General features: G+C 39.3%; 1 protein-coding gene across 1 annotated transcript in view; it reads right to left on the reverse strand.

Annotated features, from left to right (window-relative positions):
* The window catches only part of SH3D19 (SH3 domain containing 19), a 79,127-nt gene that overhangs the window by 24,287 nt on the left and 29,881 nt on the right, over positions 1-24,959 (reverse strand). The window contains exons 3-9 of the mRNA XM_007951550.1: positions 21,026-21,087; positions 18,929-19,193; positions 15,634-15,774; positions 9,243-9,315; positions 7,409-7,539; positions 3,536-3,594; positions 629-831 (exon numbers count right to left, since the gene is read on the reverse strand). Coding sequence (XP_007949741.1) covers positions 629-831; positions 3,536-3,594; positions 7,409-7,539; positions 9,243-9,315; positions 15,634-15,774; positions 18,929-19,193; positions 21,026-21,087 — 934 coding nt within the window. The remainder of the gene's footprint in view (positions 1-628; positions 832-3,535; positions 3,595-7,408; positions 7,540-9,242; positions 9,316-15,633; positions 15,775-18,928; positions 19,194-21,025; positions 21,088-24,959) is intronic.

Genomic DNA, 24,959 nt, shown 5'->3' on the forward strand with positions numbered 1-24,959 from the left:
ACGTGAGATGAAGTCTGACCATTCTTGCTTCCAAGGAATATGCTGGCTGCACTTCCTCCAGAACAGATTTGTTCATTCTTCTGGCAGTCCATGGTATTTTCAGTATTCTTCATCAACACCACAATTCAAAGGCATCAGCTCTTCTTGGGTCTTCCTTATTCACTGTCCAGCTTTCACATGCATATGAGACAAATGAAAATACCATGGCTGGGGTTAGGCGCACCTTAGTTTTCAAAGTTACATCTTTGCTTCTTAACATTTTAAAGAGATCTTTTGCAGCAGATTTGCCCAGTGCAATATGACATCTCATTTCTTGACTGCTGCTTCTGTGGATGTTGATTGTAGATCTGAGTAAAATGAAATCTTTGACAAGTTCAATCTTTTCTCCATTTATCGTGATGTTGCTTATTGGTCCAGCTGTCAGGATTTTTGTTTTCTTTATGTTGAGGTGTAATCTATAAAAACTGTAGTCTTACAAGATTAACTAACACAAATCACCATTTTAAAATAATTTTTCTTTCTATTGTATAAACTATGGCAATATGGATGATTATGGAGCTTTATTCTATTATTTGGCTTATTTGAATTAGAACATGACATAATCAGAAACTCTATAATCTATACTTACTTAAAACATTTGCACCAGAGGTAGGATGTTCCTCCACAAGTTCCACAAAGTTAAGGGGGAAAATCCCAGTTCTGTCTCGAAGTTCACCTCTGGCCCATTCCTCATTCACATACTCTTTAAGAATAATAATTTCTCCCTCTGAGAAACTTAACTCATCCTTCTGGTCTCCAATGTATTCAAACCGAGCAACACATTTTGAGCCTCTGAACAAAGAAGAACACATTTGTGGGTTAAACAAGAGAGTAATTAACTTTCAAAATGGTTTTAAAACCTCCATTTGGTCTTTCAATAAACATACGAGACATAATTTTAAATTTTCCATGACAAAGAATAAACAACACTACTCAACAACAGTCCCTACTTTTGAAATAGGAACCTGTTCATTCAGAAAATTTAAAGGTCAAGGTCATAGAGTTCAATGCAGATTCCAAATGTGCAGCTGGTGGTCAGTTTACACTGCCATGTCTTTCCATCACCTTTACTGCATCACAGAATCGCCTCAGTTTTCATGTCTTTGTATCCTTAGGCCACAGCAACCCAGGCCCAGCCCCCTTCACCACAATGCATTGAGTTTGGGAGTGCTAACCCTGAGAATCTCAGGGCAGGAAATCAAACCGCCATGGCAGAACACAACAAATATTAGTTGGGCACAGAGAAGATGCTCACTATACGTTGAATCAATCAGCGAGCTGAGTATACAGGTAAATGGCTTTCAAAACTAGGAGAAGGTATGAAGAAAACAGAAACTTGGCCTATCATCTCATACCACTTAATCCTATACCTAACACTGTTGCTTTTAAAAATGATTTTTGTATCTCCTTTAAAAAAGGCTTCATTTCTGAGAACTAGAATGATCCTTAAATGATTTGCAATTTTGACTGAAAATAAGATAAAAGCTGAGATAATATTGTGTCTCTGGAAGGCATGATTTAATACCAAACCTTTGATTTGAGGAACACAGGCTTTAGAAAGGAAGTTTCAATAGAAACAGGCTAAGGAGAAGCAATTGCCTGAAGAGAAAAAGCTGGCCCTGGCTCCAATCACATTCTGATTTAAGTCAGGTCAATGGATCAATGCCTGTGAGAGCCCACTTTAAATTCAATCTGCTGACACAGTAAATACGGCTTAAAAATAGGAGAAAAATTGAACCTGAAATAGAACCCAACTGTTTTGCATCGGAAGTTTTCTTATTTGTGATAACCTTTGCATTTATTTTCTAAAGTCCTCTGGGAGCATCTCCTTATGTCTGACCTATTCTGAGACAGGTTTACAGTCTTCAGCAGGTAGTGAATTCTATTAATTTGCTCATTTAACTATAATATAAAGTTTCATTGTGGCAGAGTTTTAAATCACAAAGGAGTTACAGTGATACATAAAAGGGTATAGAAATTCACATAAAGGCCCGCAGACATAAAGGCAGACTGCTCTAACTGAACTCTTTCTTCATGTTCTCCTAGTTCCTCTTGAAAACAAAACAATACAATAAAAAGTGTTTAGCAGTTTTTATAAGATTTATGTTTCTATAAGGTTTAAATATTTTCCATGACAAAAATATCTAAACCTTCTAGCAACTACTTGGTAGATCACAAGAAAGCCAAAATGAAATGCACTGGATAATGTTATGGATTGAATTGTGTCACCTAAAAATCTGTGTTAGAGTCCTGACCTCTATATCTGTGGATGTAATCCTATTTGAAAATAGGGTTTTCTTTGTTTTGTTAATGAGGCCATAGAAGTGTAAGATGTATCCTCAGCCTAATAATTTCTGAGTTATAAAAAGAACGGATTAGTAGATGCAGAAGTAAGCGCAAATTGGGAAGACAGACACCATGTGAAGATTGTCAAGGAACTGAGTAACACTGGAACTATAGAAGCTGAAACAAGGATCTTCCCCCAAGCTGGCAGACAGAGGGCCTTCCCCTACAGCTGGGCCTTGAACTCAGACTTCTAGCCTCCTAAGCTGTGAGGAAATAAATCTCTGCAGCCCTAGGAAACTAAGACAGATGACAAAGCCATCTCTGCTCAAGGTGAGGCCAGGCTGTGGGAAGCATCTGGATGGACCCCATCGTGTTGCTCTCTGTATGACCTATATTGCGATGGAGAACTTATGCTCATGTCAGCTTCTCCCAGCATGTTGCATTTTCATCAGAATTTTAGCTCTGGCGGTGTAGTGCCTAACGCATTTGACCGCTAACCCTAAAGCTGGTGGTTCAAACCCACCAGCCACTCCTCAGAAGGAAGATGGGGCAATCTACTTCCGTAGAGATACCGCCTCAGAGGGGTTGCTATGAGTTGGAAACGACTTGACAACAGTGCGTTTTTTTTTTTTTTTTTTAAAGGCTGTTTAAACAAGCAAACTTTCCCTTATAATTCAAAAGACACACTGAGAATCTGAATAATCACATATTTGAGGTGTTTAAGCTTGGTGATTCTTTATGATATAAACATGTGTTGTTATAGATTGAATTGTGTTCCCCAAAAATGTATGCTGTAAATCCTAACCTCTATGCCTGGTTATTTTCCCATTTTGGAAGAGGTTGTCTTGTTATGTTAAATAAGACAGGATAAATGTAGGGTGTGTCTTGAGTCAATCTCTTTTGAGATGTAAAAGAGATTAAACAAGCAAGTGAAAGAAGCAGAGATGGGGAAAGAGAGATGCCAAAGCACATGAAGATCACCCAAGAGCAGAAGCTCAAAGAGACAAGGACTTTCCTGCAGAGCCGATAAAAAGAGAAAGCCTTCCCCTAGAGCTGGCACCCTGAATTCGCACTTCTAGCCTCCTAAACTCGAGAAAATAAATTACTGTTTGTTACGGCCATTTACTTGGGGGTATTTCTGTTATGGCAGCACTAGATAACTAAGGCACTTGCCTCCTTCATATTTTGTGGAAAAGAGCACAAAACTTACTTAACACAATGAGATGAAACTGGTCCTCTTTTCCCATTTCCTCCTTCTGGAATATCAATCTAGGAAAGACAAAAATCAAGGGAATAATGATATTTTTTTCAGAGTTTAATATGACAGATTTAATTTTAAGTAAAAAGGAAATGCCTGTGTTGTATAAATGGTTAACACACTCAGCTGCTAACCTAAAGGGTGCTTGTTCAAGTTCACCCAGAGGCATCTCAGAAGAAAGCCATGGTGATCTACTCCCAAAAAATCAGCCACTGAAAACCCTATGGTTTACTCTGACACACATGAGGCTGCTGTGAGTTAGAGTTGCCTTGAGTCAACTGGTTTAATGATATTGAAATTAACCAGGTTAGCTAGGTGTTAACTTGATTAAGTGGTACCATTTGTGCAGAGTCTTACCCTGAATTTTGGTTTTGAAAAAAATTTGTAACTTATGATGTTGCATTCCTCGTACACGAGCCCATTAGTCTTCTTTTTATTTGCTGGAACAAGTACATTAATATGATTTTATCCCTGATTGAGCTTTCTCTATGCCATGTCTTCCAAGGTGAAAATGTCAAATGAGAACTTAAGTTAGCAGCTAGGCTTTGGCATTTGTGCTAGCACACATCAGTACCATCACGTCTACTCAAGTGCTAGAAGAACTACAAAATACTTCCCTGACTCCAAAATAAAACATTTTAATCTAACTTGAGGATTTCTGTCCATATTCATAAATCTGAAACTCATAACTAAAGCATCTACTATCTTTTTCCTTCAATGGGAATAGAGAAGGCATACTTAGTAAGCATCTACTAAGTGGCAAGCACTTTATATAATATTTCATTTTCAAGGTTCAGCAGGGTTGGGTTATATAAAATATTTGGTCATGATGTACACAGTTGGAAAACTACTTAAGGCTTTAAGGTTTATATTAAACAAATCAGTACTTTCTTGATGAATTCTAAAAATCTGAAGTTTTAGAACAATTTTTCAAACTTGTGGGATTAGGAATAACACTCATACCAATAATGTGACAAATTCAGCATGATTGATTTCAGTGTGGTAATTATGCTGTTAAAAGTACGGTGACCCTGGGCAGAAGAAAAATGAGGAAGAGTGCTAAAACTAAATTATTTTTAATATTAATTTAAAGAGTGTGGCTGGATTTCTCCAAAGAATAAGGGCATATATACACTAGGCAATTTTTAAGACTCACATATTTTTTATAATCTAAGAGACTCAAACTCATTTATATTTGAAAAATAGTGGTTCCACTGTTATACTTGTTTTTTAAGCTTCTGATGTAATGGAAAATTATTTGCTGTTTCTTCCAAATAAGCTGCTAATGCTTAACTATTTTAAGTTGGCTTTACTGATATTTTTCAGTATCAATAAATTGTATCAGGGACTGAGTTGTACTCTTCCTGTTGCTATTAATGTTCAAATGACAGTCTGGTTTTAACCTCATAGTTCATAGCCACCTAGGCTTAGCACTTTAGGGATTCATCATACTGGTCAGCTTTCATAGGTTATCTGAATTTTATAGGTATAAAATTCTCATGCTTTAGTTTTTTTTTTTTTTCTCTTTTTAATTGTGATTTGGGTGAAGATTTACATAGCAAATTCACTTTCCATACAGCAGTTCACATATACTTTGTCTCATGTCATTGACCACAGTTTACCACAATGCAACAGCTCCCCTCCCACTTCCTCCCCATAGTTACCTCTTCCCAATGTCCATCCCTCCATACTCTCCTGCCCCCTGAACTGTCTCCCTGTGCATAAGCAGCCATTCTTTCTCCCATGATTGTTCTCTCCAAGGCGTGTGTATACTTAAGGTAAATGTTTAACTCACATGCCTGTACTTTGTTTGGCTGGAAACCACAAGTGTGGGTTCAATTCCAGACCTGAAGGGCAGCTAGGGGCCATAGTCTCAGTGGTTCCACCAGGATCTATTGGACCAGCAAACCTGGTCCCCAGCTTTTTTTTTTTTCCTCCAAATGATTTTGAGTTTTGTTCCACATTGTTCTTCCTCTCTATCCAGGATCTCCTACTTAGATCCTCTTCCAAGTGGATGACAGTGGTAGCTAGGCACCATCTAGTTCTTCTGGTCTCATAGTCATATAGGCTGCAGATTGGATGGTGTACCAGTTGCTAGGACTAATTGTTTCCATTAATTTTGGTTTTCTTCTTTCTTCTTTGCTCTTGACGAGGAGAGACCCATCGTTGCATGCTTTAGTTTTGAAGTTATTTTGTGAAAAAACATTAATGGACTACCAGCTCTAATAAAAGTGCTTCAGTATTTCCAAATATACATGTATTTGTAGAAGGAGATAGGGATAGAATGGAAGAAATAAACCAAACACAAGGTACACTCCAAAGCAAATGAAAAGTGGTACCACAACCTTAGAGAACATTTATTTTCCTTTTGGACTTTATTTTATTTATTTTTCAAAATGCATTTTATTGAAATATAATTTATGTACAGTGAAATACACAAAACTAAAGTGACATGGGCCAATGCAATTTTTTTTTTTTTGCAGTGTTCCCTCCCCTCCCCTCCCACCCCTGGCAACCAACAAAGAAAGTTGTAAGGATTCAAAATGGCTGTGTCCTTGGTCACTTTAAATATTCAAAATGGTCACCACTTGTAAACATTTAAAATGGCTGCACCCTCGGTCACTTTAAATATCCAAAAGGCCACTGCTTGTAAACATTCAAAATGGCTGAGCCCTCGATCATTTTAAATATCTAAAATGGCTGGCATGTGTAAACAATCAAAATGGCTGTGCCCTCTGGATAGCGGAAAGTCAACAGCTTAGGTTGTCTCCCACCTTGCTGCTTCCCTTCCTAGTCACAGGCCACCAGTGCAGTCATCCCTGCAGCCCTTGGTGACCAGGGCTGATCTTTTTTAGGTTAATTCTCAGGTCCCAACACCACTTAGAACTATTCAGGCTGTTGGTCCTGTCTGAGTAGCTGACGGTCTGCAGCTCAGACCTTCTCTGTACTCACTGTTTTCTTTCAGGTTTTCCCACTAGATGGTGCCTAATTCACGTCTATGTTATTGTTGTTATGTGCCCTCCAGTTGGACTCGACTCACAGCGACCCCTCCTTGGGTTTCTGAGGCAGTATCTCTACGGAAGTAGATTGCCCCATCTTCCTTCCGAGGAGTGGCTGGTGGGTTTGAACTGCCAGCCTTCTGGTTAGCAGTCAAGTGCCTTAGGCACTGTGCTACCAGAGATCCCTAATAGTTCCTTTCAAAGCTCAGGGCTCCAGGATTATCTTCTGTATCTCTGTCAATTGGTTTTTCTTTTCTTTGTTGATGAGGGTCTGTGTCACTTATCTGCCTATTCCTCCATCTTACCGGAAGTCTCAGAGAACATTTCTTAAAGGAAATTTATTGTGTGTTGTTAGCAGTTGTCAAGTCAGCCTCAACTCATGGTGACTGCATGCACAATGGAAGAAAACATTGCCTGGTCCTGCGCCATCTTCATGATGGGTTGAGGATCGGACTGCTGTAATCCATAAGGTTAAGGACAATTTAGGACAATGTTTCAAAGAATTAACATGTATCCTTAAGTGCTTGAAAACCCTTCAAGAATAGTTGCTTTACCAGTAGACCCTCTGGTGGTATTTCATCTTATGATTTCAGACACCACTGAGGTATTAAGTTCTTATACCTTGTAATACAATAATAATTAACCATTATCTGTTTGAACAAGCCTTTCTTTTTTAAATTTTCCTAACATCAAATGGATCCATGAAAGAGAGAACTAGAATCCAGAATCTATACACTTCTGATTGCTTTTTCCAACCTGCAAGCCACATAGAACCCACTCTCCTTTTTCACTGAGTACATGATCAATTAAAACAAACACTACTCACAATTACTTTGACGTAGTTGGCAGGAAATAGACCGGTCTGGTTTCTACATTTCCCTTTATACCAATCTGTATCTATTTTTTCCAGAAGATAAACAATTTCTCCAGAAGTGAGATTCAAATCATCAACTTGCTCTGTAATATAAATTTAAAATTACATAAGACAAATTATCCTGGCTGCAGATTTGATTAGAACAGTACACAAGGTAGCATTTAGTGAAGTCCACTAAAGCACAGTATGTTCAACTGATTCTGAGAATAGATTATACTAATCAAACTGAATTTTTAAAAATACTATTCTTTTTTTGAGTATATTGTTATTAGTTCCCTTTTTAACAACCAACTTAGGTATATTTATCATGTACTGATTTATGAGAAATGGTAAAAATAAAAACACTGTATTGGCCAATGATTCCTACTGTGCCAATATAAACCCCTTGCTGACAGTTTTACTGAATATACATTAAACAACTTAAAGGGCTTTATAGACATGGTATATATAATATTCATATCATTATTCTCAATCATGCTTAGAAATCATTTCAACTTGAAAATATTAGCCAAGGGAGTTATGTACTACAGTTCTTTTTTGGGTTGTTTGTTTTAGAGAAAGATTTACTTTTCATTTTATGAAATTTTATCATGTACATTACCTATTAAAATATTTTCTTGTAGAGAGGAAGAAAACATGTTCCAAAATTCTGCATAATCTCACCTTCCCACAAATATTCCATAGGCTTTTAAAACTACAAATATAATATCTATCTTCATACTCTACCATAACTTGCTTTTTAAAACTTTATATATAATGAACTCCTTTCTAGTTAATAAAGAGCTACCTGTTCTTTTTTTTTCTTTTTCACAATCTCAATATATATATATTTTTAAAACTTTTTGTGATTTAGGTGAAAGTTTACAGAGCAAATCAGTTTTCCATTCAGTAACTCATACACATTCTGTTTCATGCCACTGACTGCAATCCTCACAATGTAACAGCACTTAGCCCATTTTCACCTTGGGCCTCCTGTTTCCCTCTGTCCTTTTTCTTATCCTTTCTTGCCTTTTGAACTTTGTCCCTGGGTAATCGCTGCCCTTTTGATCTCGAATGGTTGAGTGTTCTATACTACAGCTCTTTAGCAGTGAATTTACTCACACTAAAATAAAAATCAGTCTACCAAGTAGGCTTTTTAAAAGAAGAAGTTATAAATAATTCAGGAGCTTATTTATTAATGATTTGTATTTTAAAATTTATATTTTGTTCTCATAGGTAATAGCTATGTATGGAGGTATTATAACTCTTAGGACACAAGAACTTTACTTGTTAAATTAGAAGTAATTTCAATGCAGCTGTTAATTGTTACCCACTGTTTTGAAAGAATTAAAAAGTCTATAACTGGTAAAGGAGCTCTGGTAGCATAGTGGCTAAAGCACTTGACTGCTAATCAGAAGGCTGGTGGGTTTGAACCACCAGCCACTCCTCGGAAGGAAGGTTGGGCAATCCTACTTCCATAGTGATGCTGCCTCGGAAACCCAAGGAGGGGTCGCTATGAGTCGGGGCCCGGCTCGACGGCACATAACAACAACAACATAACTGGTAAGCAATTTATTTGTAAGGGAAACTATTCTTTCTCTTTCTGAGAGTTTCAAAGGCAGCTAAGCTCTCTAGAATGTTGGGTATAACCAACCCTTCCAGAAGTTTGAGTGATGGGTAATAGGACCTGTCCAGACTAGGGCTCTGTAGGCATAGAAATGAAGAAGGATGGCCTTGAGAAGCTGACCTAGCGAGGATGCCTGTTCCCAGATCAGAAGGTTCTACTGCTTTTTATTTAGGTCCTTACCTGCTGGAAAATCATGAAGAACAACAGCATGAGGAGCACTACTGTCAACAGGCTTCTGAGAGTGGCTTGGATCCTTAGGGGGGAAACATGGCTGTGAATGAAGTGTACAGGATGGATGCTGGATTTATCATTCACTCTGAGACCAGTTTCTTTCATTAAAGTCCTCTTGACACAAGTACATTATCAGTACAAGATGCAAACCACACAACTGAGCCAAAGAAGGGAATCATCATGAAGTTGAGAAGGAAGGTGTCCTTGCCAAGGAAGGACAGAAATAACTCTTAATTATCAACACTCTCAGCATGGTTTTTGTGTTTGTTTGTTAAACAGAGAGTAAAAGAAAAGGGACTTGCCTATTCCAGCCCCCACCCTCAACAGTACTGGGTCTACTTTGAAGCAGTGGTTTTTGACCTCTTTTCATTTCAAAGGTGGCTTTTTCCTTAAACTAGGACTAGGACTAAGGCATTCTGGTGGTGCTGTGGTTAAGGCATTCAGCTGCTAACCAAAAGGTTCGAACCCACCAGATACTCCACGGGAGAAACATGAGGCAGTCTGCTTCTGTAAAGATTTATAGTCTTGTAAATTCCACTGTAAGTTGGAATTGACTTGATGGCAGTGGGTTTGGTTTTTTTGGTTTGAGACCAGGACTAAACCTGGAAGACAGAGCCTTAAGAGTTGTGTCTTTGTTAGGATGGGAAAAGAATAAAGTTTTGTGATTTATGTTCTTGCCTTTCATAATAAAAGGAGCTAATGAGTTTCCATAAAAGTATGATTCACAATAAGTAAAATCCATTTCATTTATTACTACATAACTGAATGTCTTTTCTAATTTGAAAGCAATGCTACTTCCCATGCCTAACTTGAGTTTTCTATTTAATATGAATCGTTTATTCAGTGATAATTTTAAGTAAATTAGCAAAGAGAATTCAATATTCTCTACCCATCCAGCCAATTGTCTAGATTGGCTAGAAGGAAGGGTATATTTGAAAAGTGACCCTTTCTTACTGAAGCCAGTGGTTATTCTTAGTTTCTTGTATGAAGGGACAGACTTATCCACACCACCATCATCATCAAATATAACTAAAGAATAGTATTATTTGGAGTAACAACTCTTCAACACTGATAAACCTGTGAAATAAATGGAGGCAGATTTTTTGTGCCCCTTCATGTCTCTTCATCTCCTTCAATGTCCCTTTAGGCATCTAACACTTCTATTACTCCATCCCCTGCCCTGGCCATGATGCACCCTCCTTCTCAGAACCCACTATGGGTGATGGTCCACTTTATTGTTTCCACCTGCAGTACCTTTGCTCAGGATGTTTTCTGAATCTCACCAGCTCTTTCAAGCAAAATGCACCTATGGGGGGCACACTACATTCCTTCAAGTTAGGTGAGCTGACATACTCATTTTCATCAAAAAAGTAATAGCTGATAGTGTCTAATTATATCAGCATACCAAGTGTTATGGATTGAATTGTGTCCCCCCACCCCCCAGATATGTAGTAGAGGTCAGTGAAAAGGGGAAGACCCTCAATGAGATGGGCTGACACAGTGGCTGCAATGATGGGCTCAGGTATAGCAAGGACTGTGAGGACGGCACAGGGCCGGACAGTGTTTCATTCTGTTGTACACAGGGTCTCTGTGAGTTAGAGCTGACTTGATGGCACCTAACAACAAAAGATATGTTGAAGTCCTAGCCCCTGTACCTGTGAATGTGACCTTGTTTAGGGGAATAGGGTTTTTCTTTGAAGGTATTATCAGTGACATTAATGAGGTCACACCAGAGTAGGGTTACTCCTAATCCTAGATGACCAGTGTTTTATAAAAGGAGAGAAGAGACATAGAAATAGGGTCACATAGGGGGAAGAACCATGTGAAAATACATTTCTAAGTCAAGGAATACCAAGAGATGCCTGGGGCTACCAGAGGCAGGAGGAGTAAGGGAAGATCTTCCCCTAGAGTGGACAGAGAACATGGCCCTGTCCATGGGCTCTGCTGTGGTACTTCTAGCCTCCAGAACTGTGAGAAAATACATTTCTGTTCTTTAGAGCGACCCACTTCATAGTATTTTGTTATGGCAGTCCTGGGAAACTAAGACATCAAGCTAACACAGGCATTTTCTTAGAGGTTGGTTAGTATTTTTCCCTAAATAAATGAGCCATATGGGAATTTTAGGAATTATGGAAAGGGATTATAAGATACTTATATAAATGATTATTTATATCATGTATAATACATGTGTAGGTGGGTTTTTTTTTCCTGATTTACTCATTTGTGAAGCAAGAATGACTATCTAATATATGATATTAGGATAGATAGCTATCCACTTGGGAGAAAATGAAGTCAGAGACCTATCTCACACCAAACACAAACATGAATTTCAGATAGATTAAAGATCTAAGCATAATCAAAAAGGACGGGGGATGACGATTTGTGTCTCCATTATACAGTTTCCCTTCTCCATCTTTAAGTATAGATACCCCTGGCCATGATGCTTCTCAGCCTGGCTTAGCAGATAAGGGCGAGAGGGACAGGTTACACAGGCTTGTCCACCAGGGGTCAGTACAACTCAATCCACATCATCAGGGTGGCTATGTGGTAGGGACATCTAATTTATTTCAAACCTCTTTCCACTATGACTATAAATTGCTAATACAAATGAGTAATAATAATAACAGCTGGTATTTACTGTTCATTTGCTATGTGTGACCATATCTGCATTAGTTCATTTAATTTTTTAAACATCTTATTTGGATATAATTTACATACCATAAAATATACTCATTTAAAGTATATAATTCAATGGTTTTAGTTTATTCACAGAGTTGTGACACCATCAACACAACCTAAGTTTAGAACATTTTTAACATCCCAAAGGAAACCTTGTACCTATCAGCAGTCATCCCCCATTCCTCGCTCTAGGCAACCACTAGTGTACTTTCTATGTCTATGGATTTTCATATCTGGACTTTTCACATAAATAGAATCATACAATGTATCACTTAATTCTAAAAACAACTCTGTGAGAAATTATCCTATCTACTCTACACATTAAACAAACGAAATTTAAAAATGTGATATATACATACAATAGACATGAAGTCCTGATACATGTTATAACATGGATGAGCCTCAAAAACATTATGCTAAGAAAAGTAAGCCAATCACAAAAGGATGAATATTTTATGATCTTACTTATATGAGATATCGAAATAGGAAAATGTAGAGACCAAAGTTTATTCGTGGTTATCAGGGGCATAGGGAGGAAGAGAGGGGAAGTCATTAATTAGGAGGAGGTGATAAATTATTGTTTGTGGTGACAGACAATCTGACATTGATTATTGGTGATAGTTGGCACATGATTAACCTAATTCATGCCACAAAATTATTGAATTGGCAAATGTTATTTTTTATATATATATATATATATATATATATATATATATGTAAAATTTTTCTTTATTGTGATTTGGGTGAAAGTTTACAGAGCAAATTCACTTTCCATACAGCAGCTCACATACACTATCTCATGACACTGACTACAATTTACCACAATGCAACAGCTCCCCTCCCACTTCCTCCCAATAGTTACCTCTTCCCTGTGTCCATCCCTCCATGCACTCCTGCCCCCTCAGCTATCTCCCTGTGCATACACAACCCTTCTTTCTCCCATGATTGTTCTCTCCAAGGAGTATATCTACCTCAGGTAAATGTTCAATTTATATGCCTGTCTTTTGTTTGGCTGGAAGCCACAGGTGTGGGTTCAATTCCAGACCTGAAGGGCAGCTAGGGGGCATAATCTCAGTGGTTCCACCTGGCTCTATCAGACCAGTAAACTTGGTCCCTTTTTTTAAAAAAATATTCTATATATTTTTACCACCCCAAAAGAAAGTTTAGAGAGGTTAAGGAACTACTTAAGGTGGTAGAAGAGGAATTCAAAGCCAGCTCTGTGACACCTGTTGGTGCTCTTCACCACGCATGAGACAACAACCTCCCTCTTTGCCCATTAGCTGACAAATGCAACCTCAACTGATAATGTTTGATAGTCTCTGTTTGCTAAGGTAAGGGAAAGCATAACACATTTTTAGAAATATTTACCTTAAAACTAGCTTTCAAACTAGCTTGTGTGGTACAAACATTAGGTTGCTAACCCAATGGTTGGCAGTTCAAACAACCCAGTGGTGCCATGGAAGCTGGTGAATGGCTTCCATAAAGATTATAGCCAAGAAAACCCTATGGAACAGTTCTACTTTGTCACATATAGTGTCACCATGAGTCAGAGGCCAACACAACAACAAATGCCTTGTATGATGCAACTGCGAATCAAAACAAACAAAACCTAAGCTTTGAAATAAGTAAGTTTCATTTTTTTCTAAACATAATTAATAGCCATCAGCCCAGATGCCTAATAGAGGCTTAATTTCACTATTATCAGTAGTTGGCCAACTCTCTGGTGGCATAGTGCCTAAGGCATTTGACTGCTAACCAGAAGGCTGGCTGGCGGTTCAAACCCACCAGCCACTCCATGGAAGGAAGATTGGGCAATCTACTTCCACAGTGACACTGCCTCGGAAACCCAAGGAGGAGTCGCTATGAGTAGGATCTGACTCGACGGCAGTGAGTTTTTTGAGTTCTGCAAGTTGATAGTACAAGATAAGAAAGGTAATGTTTAAAGTGGAAAAAACTTTGGATTGTTGTAAAAGTGTAACTTCTCACTTCTTTTTAGTTTCTATCTTCTGAAAAGGAAAGCTTTTGGGCAGTATACCTCCCATTGTTACCCACCAGTATGTTTTGAGAGAGGAAGGACAGCTATGACAGATGGATAATACTGTAACAAATGCTTTGTATGATGCAACTGGGATTTAAATATTCACTCATTTTACAGAGACAATGAGTAAACGAAAAAATTTCTCTCTATGAACTCAAGGTAGAATTTTCAGTATCCCAGCTGTAACTAGCTCAATAATATATGTATTGTTAAGAGGTCTCTGTTCTCCAAAATACTAATTTTCAGTTTCTTAGCTAACTTCAGGAGCTCTGGGAGCATAGTGCCTAAGACACTTGACTGTTAACCAGAAGGCTGGTGTTTCAAACCCACCAGCCACTCTCGGAAGGAAGGTTGGGCAATCTACTTCCGTAGTGATACTGCCTCGGAAACCCAAGGAGTGGTCGCTATGAGTCAGGGCCGACTTGATGGCACATAACAACAACAACAACAGCTAACTTCAAAGATAAACTGCCTTCTAAGAAGAAAGAATTAGACTATATTATGAAAACTAGGATGAATGGCAAATCAGATTATTTCATGTGGGTTAAATGATGGATGGGTGGGTATTATTTTTTGTGTTTGCTATATTAACTGATAACTGATGGGAGCTCTGGTAGCATAGTGCCTAAGGCACTTGACTTCTAACCAGGAGGCTAGCAGTTCAAACCCACCAGCCACTCCTCAGAAAGAAGATAGGGCAATCTACTTCTGTAGTGATACTGCCTCAGAAACCCAAGGAGGGGTTGCTATGAGTCGGGTCTGACTCAACAGCACATAACAACAACACAACAACAATATATTAACTGATAGGAACTCTGGTGGCATAGTGCCTAAGGCACTTGACTGCTAACCAGAAGGTTGGTGGTTCGAACCCAGCAGCCACTCCTTAGATGGAAGATTGGGCAAGCTACTTCTGTAGAGACACTGCTTCGGAAACACAAGGAGGGGTCACTATGAGTCGGAGACTACTCAATGGCACCTAACAACAACAACAACATATTAACTGATAGTGAACATTTAACTTAAGAAGTTCTTTTAAAAATACATCTCTATAAATTTCTCAATGGTATTTTCCTTGCAAAAGAAATGATCTTACATAATCATTGAATTCTCCAAAGATCCACAAATTTGTTAGGCTCAAATTGTGACATGCATTTGTTGGATTACATTTTATTTTTTTTATGAGCTGTAATCAGAGAAATTAAGTTTATACTTAATTTAAATCGTAAAAGGATGCACTTTTATGTCAGACTTCACAATTATAGCTCTCTCTTTTAAAATAATTATCCATTCTGCTAGAAAACTAATCTCTGGCACTTTGGTAAATATGTTTACATTATTTAAAAAATAAATAGATCTCCCAATTGAAAATTAATGACCGAGTGGTTGCTTCTAGTCAGCATGATATGAAGAAGGCAACACAAAGGACAGTCACTGTGTAAAAAAGTATGGTAGTGGCAAGTCTTTTAGAAGTAATGTATTCTCAGAATAAAATGCACTGGTAATTTTTACTCTGGTTAAAATAAACGTGCCAATAAAAACCTGAGGATGAGATATAATTAATAGTTCTATGAAATGTGCTGCCATGTATGATCTGAGGGCCGTACAATATTAATTCCTTACTATTGGTTGGTTTCGAAGATGTTCATCAAGTGGGGTGATAATCTTCAGCCGGGACAGGTGAACTCTGCCAGTGTCTTCTCCCTTTTGGCATTCCAAGTAATTATTTCCAGTCTGCTTCAGCGTTACAAGGACGTCCCCACCCTGTAAGGTACATACAATACCACTCCATGAAGCAATTATTATTTAATAAAACATTATTACTTTTTTTTTCTTCACATTTTAATCTTTGGAGCCTAAAGCATTTAATAATGTGTAATAGAAGGAAGAGAGGCAGCAATTTTTTACATCAATTAGTAAAGAAAGAGACCTACTTTACCTTACAAGAGAGTTCTCTGGGGTTTTCTGAGGCAATGTCTTCACTGGCAATTCCATGAGGCACGGGCAGCTTAAATGTAAACCAATGAAAGGATTATTCACAATCAAATAACTCCAATCAAATAAATTGCTGATCATTTGGGGATTTGCCACATATGCCTAAAGTGCAACTCTTCCAGCAGCTAAACTCTATTGGGTTTCCTTATGTTCTATAGCTAGCAGGCCTGCCATTTTGCATGGATACTAAAACTCATGGATACGAGGGCTGAATGGGGCATTAAGTTCCCCTCTGCAACCACAATTGGGATGTTCCATCCTATAGTGCATGCAGGGCTCATCCAGTTCCCCGGGCATCCAAAGGATAAATGTTTAGCACCTGACTTCAGTCTGTCATGGTACATCTTTCATACAGGGCCCTTGACTGCTGCTTTTGAAGGCTGACAGGAGACTGAAACCCTCTCTGTAGTGCTTGACATACTGCTCCTCTTGCCTTGAATTGTATCTTCTCCTGAGTCTCTCTGATACCAAGCATCTAATTAAACCCCTGAGCCCTGTCACTTCTTGGCTCACTCACCTCAGTCTGACCCTAGAATGTTTTTCTATATCTGTACCCTGTTCTGGCCAGGTGGCTCAGTTCCCTGCCTTGGTTGGTTTTAGCTGATTCATGCAGGTCAGAAGATCTGGGTATAAGAGGCATACCCAGGAAACGTGATCACATAAGCTCATTCCCAACAAGGAAAAGGAGGCTGCCTGGGCCAAAGATTACCCAGGAACACAGCTGTGGCATAGAGGGTGTGTCCACTTAAGTAAGGCTGGGTTGGGGGTGCTGCTTCTCAGAATCTCAATCACAGTTCCAAGGCTCTCACTGTACTCAGGTTTGGGGCTACGTTTACTTATTTGAGGCTTGCAATTTACTGGTCAGGTTGAGTGCCACTGAATCAATTTTCAACTCATAGCAACCCCATGTGACAGAGTTGAGCTTCCCCATAGAATTTTCTAGGCTTCAGTCTTTATGGGAGCAGATTGTTAGTCAAGTCTTTCTCCCATGGAGCCACTGGGTGAGTTTGAACCACCAACATTTAGGTTACTAGCTGAGTGCGTACCCATTGCACCACGAGGGCTCCTTAGTGATAAGTAGTCATGGAAAAAATGAGGGATTTAAAGAATTATTTTATAAAGAGACAAACCAGAAAACCAAATTCACTGCCATTGAGTCTATCTGACTCATAGCGACCCCTCCTTGGGTTTCTGAGGCAGTATCACTAGGGAAGTAGATCGCCCCATCTTCCTTCCGAGGAGTGGCTGGTAGGTTTGAACCGCCAGCCTTCTGGTTAGCAGTCAAATGTCTTAGGTACTACGCTACCAGAGCTCCCTATAGCTCCTCAGAAGGAAGACTGGGCAATCTACTTCCGTAGAGATATGGCCTCGGAAACCCAAGGAGGGGTCACTATGAGTTGGAATTGACTAGACAGCAGTGAGTTTTTTTTAATAAAGAGACATACCACTTGAAATGCACCGTCGTTTTATTAATTTCTTAAATGCTTTATTGATGTTATATAGCTATGCTAAGAACTGGCAATGAAATCTGCTCCCCCTGAACGTAGCTCTGAACATGGTGCCTGCTTATCATCGGTATACAATACGCATCTGCTGCTGTTTTAATTTTGTAAGTTATCTATCCTAGAAAGGACCCTTGCATATTAGCATTGAAACTTTATCTGTTTAAATGAATATGAGTATACATGAATATGCTACCTCCTTCTTATTTGTCCATACCCTGTGTTATGGATTGAATAACTGTGTCCCCCAAAAGCATGTGTTATAAATCCTAACCTGTATGCCTGTGGTTAGAATCCCACTTGGGAATGGTTGTCTTTGTTATGTTAATGAACAGGATCTCTTTTGAGATATAAAAGAGATTAAACAAGCAAGCCAACAAGCAGAGATGGGAGAGGACAGACTCCATACCACATGAAGATCACCACGGAGCCAAGGAGTAAGGACCTTCCCCAGGGCCAACAGAAAGAAAACCTTCCCTAGAGCTGGCACCCTGCATTTGGACTTCTAGCCTCCTAACTGTGAGAAAATAAATGTCTGTTTGTCAAAGCCACCCATTTGTGGTTCTGTTACAGCAGCATTAGATAACTAATACAGCCTACTCCAAGGAAGAGTTAAACAAACAAACAAACAAAAACAAACAAACAAACAAAAAACCTAAATGGTTTAAGGTGAAAACAATTTCTGAGGCCAATCACAGAATGTAGAACAATATAAAATTATTAAGTGCAACTCCTGTTAAGAACTACTTTGCCATATAATTATTTAAAAAGTATAAACAGACCTGTCTTGCTTATCACTTTTATTTGTTCTAGATTTTACCAGGTTAACCTAACTGAAGTAGAGAACATGTGAACTCTATTTTTCAAATGTGGGAAATGGAGACAAAGATTTAAGGTCATACGATGAGTAAAACATTCAAGGAGAACAAAATTAGTATTTCAACTATCTCAATTACTGATGAAAAGTACTAAATGGTAACTATTAAATGGACTATGATAATTAGGTTCAAGAAAGGGAAAAATGAGGAAAAACATCCATCATATAAAGAACTTCCTACTTCACTTTAAATTTTACTCAGTGGCAAGGTAGCAATAGTAAACTTTAACACCTATCAGAGTTACTCCCATTAGTATAATCTAGGATCAGATATTTCAGTTTCCGTTTGGTCAAGCCAGAGAGCTGGGTACAATGCCCGTCTGCCCTGCTTCCCTTCCCTGTATTTCTCCTAATAATAAAATACTACATTAAAGACATAGGTTTGGTTATGGCTTACTTATCTAACATACCCTTAGGATAAGATTTTGTCACTAAAGTAACAATTCTGTATTTGTTTCATCATCTGTCTCTAAGTTACAGTGGCATCTTGTATACACTTTAGGATAAAACTCTAGACTATGAACATCTTTAAAGCTAAACTTACCATGTATTTTCTGTAGAGAGGGTGTCCTGGTTTGGGGCGAGGGGGTAGCACCGGATCATGATTTTTAATGACTTGACTCTTGGCTTTTGAGAGTCCAGATGTCAAGTTACTTTGTTTTTTCTGAAGATCCATGTCAGAAGAGGACCGATTAAAAGGCAGTTTTTTACATGATGTTCTGGTTGCAGAAAGTTTTGGGGGAGGTGGTCTCTCAGGGGCCCCCTTGGGAGGAGGCTGTCGAACTGGTATTACTTTTCCATTTATAGGTCTGAAAGTCAATGTGGGAGTCATGAGTCCATTTTGACAAGTATAAGGCTCTGTCCTTTCTTACACCAACAGACACACACACATACACTCAGCTTTCTGCTTGTGGGACACAATTTACTGAAATATGCAGAACCCACCCACTGCCATCAAGTTGGTTCCAACTAGTAGTGACCCCCATTGGATTTCCAATGCTGTAAATCTTTATGGAATTATTGTCTCATCTTCCTCCCCTGCAATAGCTGGTGGGTTTGAACTGCTGACCTTCTGGTTAGCAGCCAAATACCTTACCCACTATGCCACCAGAGCTCTTTGAAACATGCCGAGTATATACTATTTTTGAGCAGATGATGGGAGCTCTGGTGGTGTAGTGCCTAAGGCATTTGACTGCTAACCAGAAGGCTGGCGGTTCAAACCCACCAGCCATTCCTCGGAAGGAAAGTTTGGCAATCTACTTCCGTAGTGATTCGGAAACCCAAGGAGGGGTTGCTATGACTTGGATCTGACTTAATGACAGTGAGTTTGGTTTTTGAGCAGATGACTAATGCATTAAACATTATACTATTAGAAGAAATGCCATGATGTTTTAGCTTCTTCTTATCTTGCGCTAGAGATTCATTAGCTTAAGACAAACAAGCATTTACTATCATGAGTTCTCTAAGGTCTCATTTGCTCTTAAACACACCATGACTACTTCAGGAAACTAAGCACTTTCTACCAAGTCTGAAATGAAAATCTTATGAGACATAGGTATATATGTCTTATACATGATTAGAAAAGGAACATCAAAATCCCCTAATATTCATATTATAGAAATGACTATTAAAACCTTAATTTAGATTAATATAAAGAAAGCTGGTTCTGAAAATGGAATAGCACAACTCTTACTTTGAAAGCCTTTCCCTTATTCCTATGATTAAAATAAGGTACAACATAGTAACTACTTCTGACAGCATCACAGCCTTTTGTTCCAATAACTCAGGAACTTAGAAGGGCAGGTCACCTCTGAGCTCCCTGTCTCCCTTTGGTAATGCCCAAACCAGGCTGGTCTCTCACAGTGGGGAGGGTAGGTGCATGTGTGCATGAGCGTGTGTGTGCATGCGTGCATGTGTGTGTGTGCACGTGTACATGTGTATGTGTATGCAGCTATCCAGAAGTGGAGTTGTTCTAATTCTGGGATTGAATCCTACTGGTTTGTTTTAGGAAAACTAATATAGATGCATCCCTGGGTGGTTGTTGTTGTTATGTGCTGTAGAGTCAGACCCGACTCATAGCGACCTCTCCTGGGGTTTCCGAGGCAGTATCACTATGGAAGTAGATTGCCCAACCTTTCTTCCGAGGAGTGGCTGGTGGGTTTGAACCACCAGCCTTCTGGTTAGCAGTCAAGTGCCTTAGATGCTACCAGAGCTCCCCCCGGGTGGTACAAATGATTAATATGCTCAGGTGCTAACCAAAAGGTTGGAGGATCAAGTTCACCCACAGATGCCTCAGACGAAAGGCCCTGTAATCTACTTCGGAAAAATCAGCCACTGAAAACTCTATGGAGCACCTCGTATTCGGACAGACCTGGGTCACCATGAGTTGGAATCGACTTGGCGACAGCTGGAATATAGATCCATGTTTGTGCTCTGTGAGTTTCTGGTCTGGATTAAAAGAGAAAAAGAGTAGAGATTCCTACAACCTGCTGGGCAAGTGGCTTGGGTAAATTTGTCAGTTTAATATATCTCACATATGTCTAGAAGAAGATCGAAGGCCAAAACTTAGGCTTGGTGAGAGAAAAAAGAGTCAGGTCTCAGAAACATCATTCATTTCTTTAAGTTCCACTAACTTACTTACCTTGGTGGCAACCTTGGGGGTCCTCGCACAGAACCTCCTGCTTGACCAGCATGATCTGATTCCTGCAAATATTGACCCAAGTTTTTTAGTTAAGGTTACTCTAAACAACGGCTTGTCAAGATACATTTTGGACAACTTTTTGACTGAATCTACCAATGGAAATGTAGCGGGGTTATAGACAGTAGTTAGAAGAGTTTTTGGTCTTAAACAATAATAACTCATTACTTGTTCCCACCTAAATTATCTACAAATGAAATAATGAAAAAAACATTGAGAGAAAGAGGCCAAGAGGTCTGCTATGGACCACAGTCCTTCATGGTTATGCACCTAGAGGATTCATAAGGTACTAATTCATAAGGATGATGTTTAAATTATGCTAAATTACACAGCAGTAATTTAAGCAGATACTGTAAGGAATTAAAAGAAAAAAAAGAAAAAGACATGGCTTTTATTCACCCCATGATAACACATAAGACATGTGCTGCTCCTTAGTATAAAACATATTAAAGTGAGGTACCTATTAATTTGTTTTGTGTTAAACAGACAGATCTTATCACTGGATGGTTGTTTATATATTGTTTTAAACTGACATACCCAAAACCAAAAACCCACTGCTACGGAGTCAATCTGACTTATAATGATCCTATAGAATATAGCAGAACTGCCCATAGGATTTCCAAGGCTGTAAAACTTTTTTTTTTTTTTAAATAATATTTTACTGAGTTTTTGTTGAAAGTTTACACAAGTTATGTTCCTATTTGACAGCTTCCACACAAATTGTTCAGTGATGTTGTTGTTGTTATGTGCCATCGACTTGGACTTGACTAATAGTGACCCCTCCCCTTCGGTTTCTGAGGCAGTATCACTATGGAAGTAGATTTCCCAACCTTCCTTCTGAGGAGTGGCTAGTGGGTTTGAACCAACAGTGTTCTGGTTAGCAGACATTAGTTACATTTATTACAATGTGTCAACATTCTCTTTGTGTTGTTTGTTCCCTTTCTAGTAGTCTAGTTTCCCTACCACCTATCTTATCTTTGCTTTTGAGTAATTATTGACCTTTTAGAGTCATACTGGTGGTTTTTAAGTAGGGCACCCATCCTTCAGGTAATATATTTTTATTTTTTGTGTGTGGTAGTAAAATTAGTATGTCAACTTGGCTGGGCCTGGTTGAGTGGCTGGGCAGCTGGTGGTAGTTATTCCCCATGATGAGACTGGCAATCAACTCCATGGTGGGATCTACCACAAGCAGCTGAATAGCTGCTTTTGGGTTTTGGTCTGCTTCCTGTATATAAGGAGAAGCCTTGGGGATAGTCTCTAGCTTATGGCACACTTGGACCCTGCATGTAGTTGTGTCATTGTTCAGCAGCCTGCCATGTTCTGCTGACGTTGGGACTTACAATGGACTTTAACTAATGGCCGGCCGTGTGGTTTGGTAACATCGGGACTGTGCCTTTTTATTTGTCGACCTTGGGCTTGTTAGTCTCAGCAGCCAGTAGATGCCTGATTGAAGAGATGCCTTGAGCTTCAGTGGGCTGGGTGCAAGAGGCAGAGCTTAAGCCCAAGGTTGAGGGGCTTTCACACAGCCCTTAGGACCTGGCACTTTGAACTTGGACTTAAAGCCTCCAAATAAGAATAAACTCCTGTTTGTTAAGGCTATCCCATTTGTGGTATATTCTTGTCAGAGCGGCACTAGGTAACCAGAATAGTGTGCCACTCTGCTATTTTGCCAAAAGGTAATCTCAGGGGATAGGCTTGGTTCTAGGTTTAATGAATGTTGCAGGGCGATAGTCTCAGGAGGTCCTCTGTTCTCTATTGTTCCAGTTTGTCTGGACTTTTATTTCTTTCACAAGGATTTAAGTTGTGTTCCACATTTTTCTCCCATTCTGTCTGGGACCAACTATTGTGACCCAGTCAGAATGCTCAGTGGTGGGAGCCTCGTACCATCTAGTTCTGGTCTCAAGGTAGATGAAGTTGTGGCTTGTGTAGTCTTGTTTCTTCTCTGAGATTTTGGTTATGTTTCTGCTGTTTTGCTCCTGGTGAGTAGAGATCCATAGCTGTGTCTCAGATGGCCATCTGCAAGCTTTTAAGACCCCAGATGCTACTCACTCCACTAGGATGCAGATTCATAATTTTTGCAAACTTTGTTATGTCAATTGACTGAATTGTCCCATGAGACTATGGTCCTAAAGGGCTATAAATCTTTATGGAAGTAGCCTGTTACATCTTCCTCCCACAGAGCCACAGTTAGTTTCAAACTGCCAACTTTGAGGTTAGCAACCAAGCGCTTTAATCACTGTGCCACCAGGGCTCCTTGAACTGACATCCAAGGAATAATATTTCTTCAAGACCTCATAAAGTGGTACACTAAGGAAGCTTAAGGAAGAGCCTGAAAGGAAGGCATGTGTTATAGGTTGAATTGTGTACCCAGAAAGAGATGTTGAAGTCCTAACCCTTGTAACTGTGAAAGTGGTGTAAGGTCATTCCAGAGTAGGGTGAGCGTTAACCCAATATGAGTTGTGAGCTTATCAAAGAGAAGAGGCAAAGAAGCAAAGGTACAATGGCAACTGTGAAGATGCATCTACAAACCAAAGAATTCCTGGGGCTACCAAAAGCTGAGAGAGACAAGGAAGGATCCTCCCTTAGAGGCTTTGGAGGGGTGGTACAAATGATTTGCCCTTTACTACTAACCTAAAAGTTGGTGGTTCAAGACCACCAGCAGCTCCATGGAAGAAAGGCCTGGAGATCTGCTTCCATAAAGACTGTTGTTGTTAGGTGCTGTCAAGTCAACTCCAACCCATGATGACCATGTGTGCAGAGAAGAACTGCTTCATAAGGTTTTCAAGGCTGTGACTTTTTGGATGCAGATTGCCAAACCTGTCTTCCATGGAACCTCTGGGTGGGTTTGAACTACCAGTCTTTTTCAGTAGTGTATGCTTAACCATAATAGCCAAGAAAACCCTATGGAGCAGAGGTTGCCTTGGATCAGAACGGACTGGATGACAATGGGTTTGGTTTGGTATGGCTGCAACAATGGGCTCAAACACAGTAATGATTGTGCGAATGGTACAGGACCAGGGCACTTTTCCTCTTGTTTTACACAAGGTCAATATGAATTGGAGCTGACTCTACAGCACCTAACAGTGATGTGGCCCAGATGATATGTTGATTTTGGACTTCCAGCTTTAGAACTGTGATACAATAGGTTTCTATTCTTGCAAGCCACCCCGTTTGTGGTATTATATTGAGGAAGCCCTAGGAAAGTAATATGGCATGTGAGGGGAAATAAAAAAGGCCCAAGAAAGAAGAGAAGCTTGTATCTTTACATCAAAGGGATTAGATCAGCTGGGAAGAAGAGTTTTGTAGGAAAGAATAAAGAGAGGAGTATAATGTGAAAGTGGAAGCAAGACTGCGCAATCTACTTCCGTAAAGATTTTACTGCCTCAGAAACCCAATGGGGGTCACTATGAATTGGAATCGACTTGATGGCAATGGGTTTGGTTTTTTATAATGTGAAAAGTGAAAGGTAGGGAGAGTTGGAAGAGGAGACTAGAGAAATTGGAAGTATAGAGATCAATAGGAAGAGTTCTCTAGGGGAAAGGATTCTAATTAAGCTATTTAAATAAGTATCATACATGGAAAGCATTTTCAGATCTTCAGTTCAGTGGGAAGTTAAAAGATTTAAAGCTGAAACTTTTGGGGTTTCTTTGGGAAAAAGTCTTCATTAAATTCTTCCAATTCTGATAGAATCTCCTTCTCTGCTTACCTTCCCCGTTTTTTTCAGTTCCCAAAACTGACACCAAGGGAATAGCATTTCTTCAAGAATTCTTAAGGAGAATAAATGCTGTTGTTGTTGTTGTTAAGTGCCGTTGAGTCGTTTCCGACTCATAGCGACCCCATGCACAGCAGAACGAAACACTGCCTGATCCCGCGCCAG

This window comes from Orycteropus afer, unplaced genomic scaffold (assembly GCF_000298275.1).
Source record: "Orycteropus afer afer isolate SDZICR_OR568_19922 unplaced genomic scaffold, OryAfe1.0 scaffold00297, whole genome shotgun sequence".
NCBI lineage: Eukaryota > Metazoa > Chordata > Mammalia > Tubulidentata > Orycteropodidae > Orycteropus > Orycteropus afer.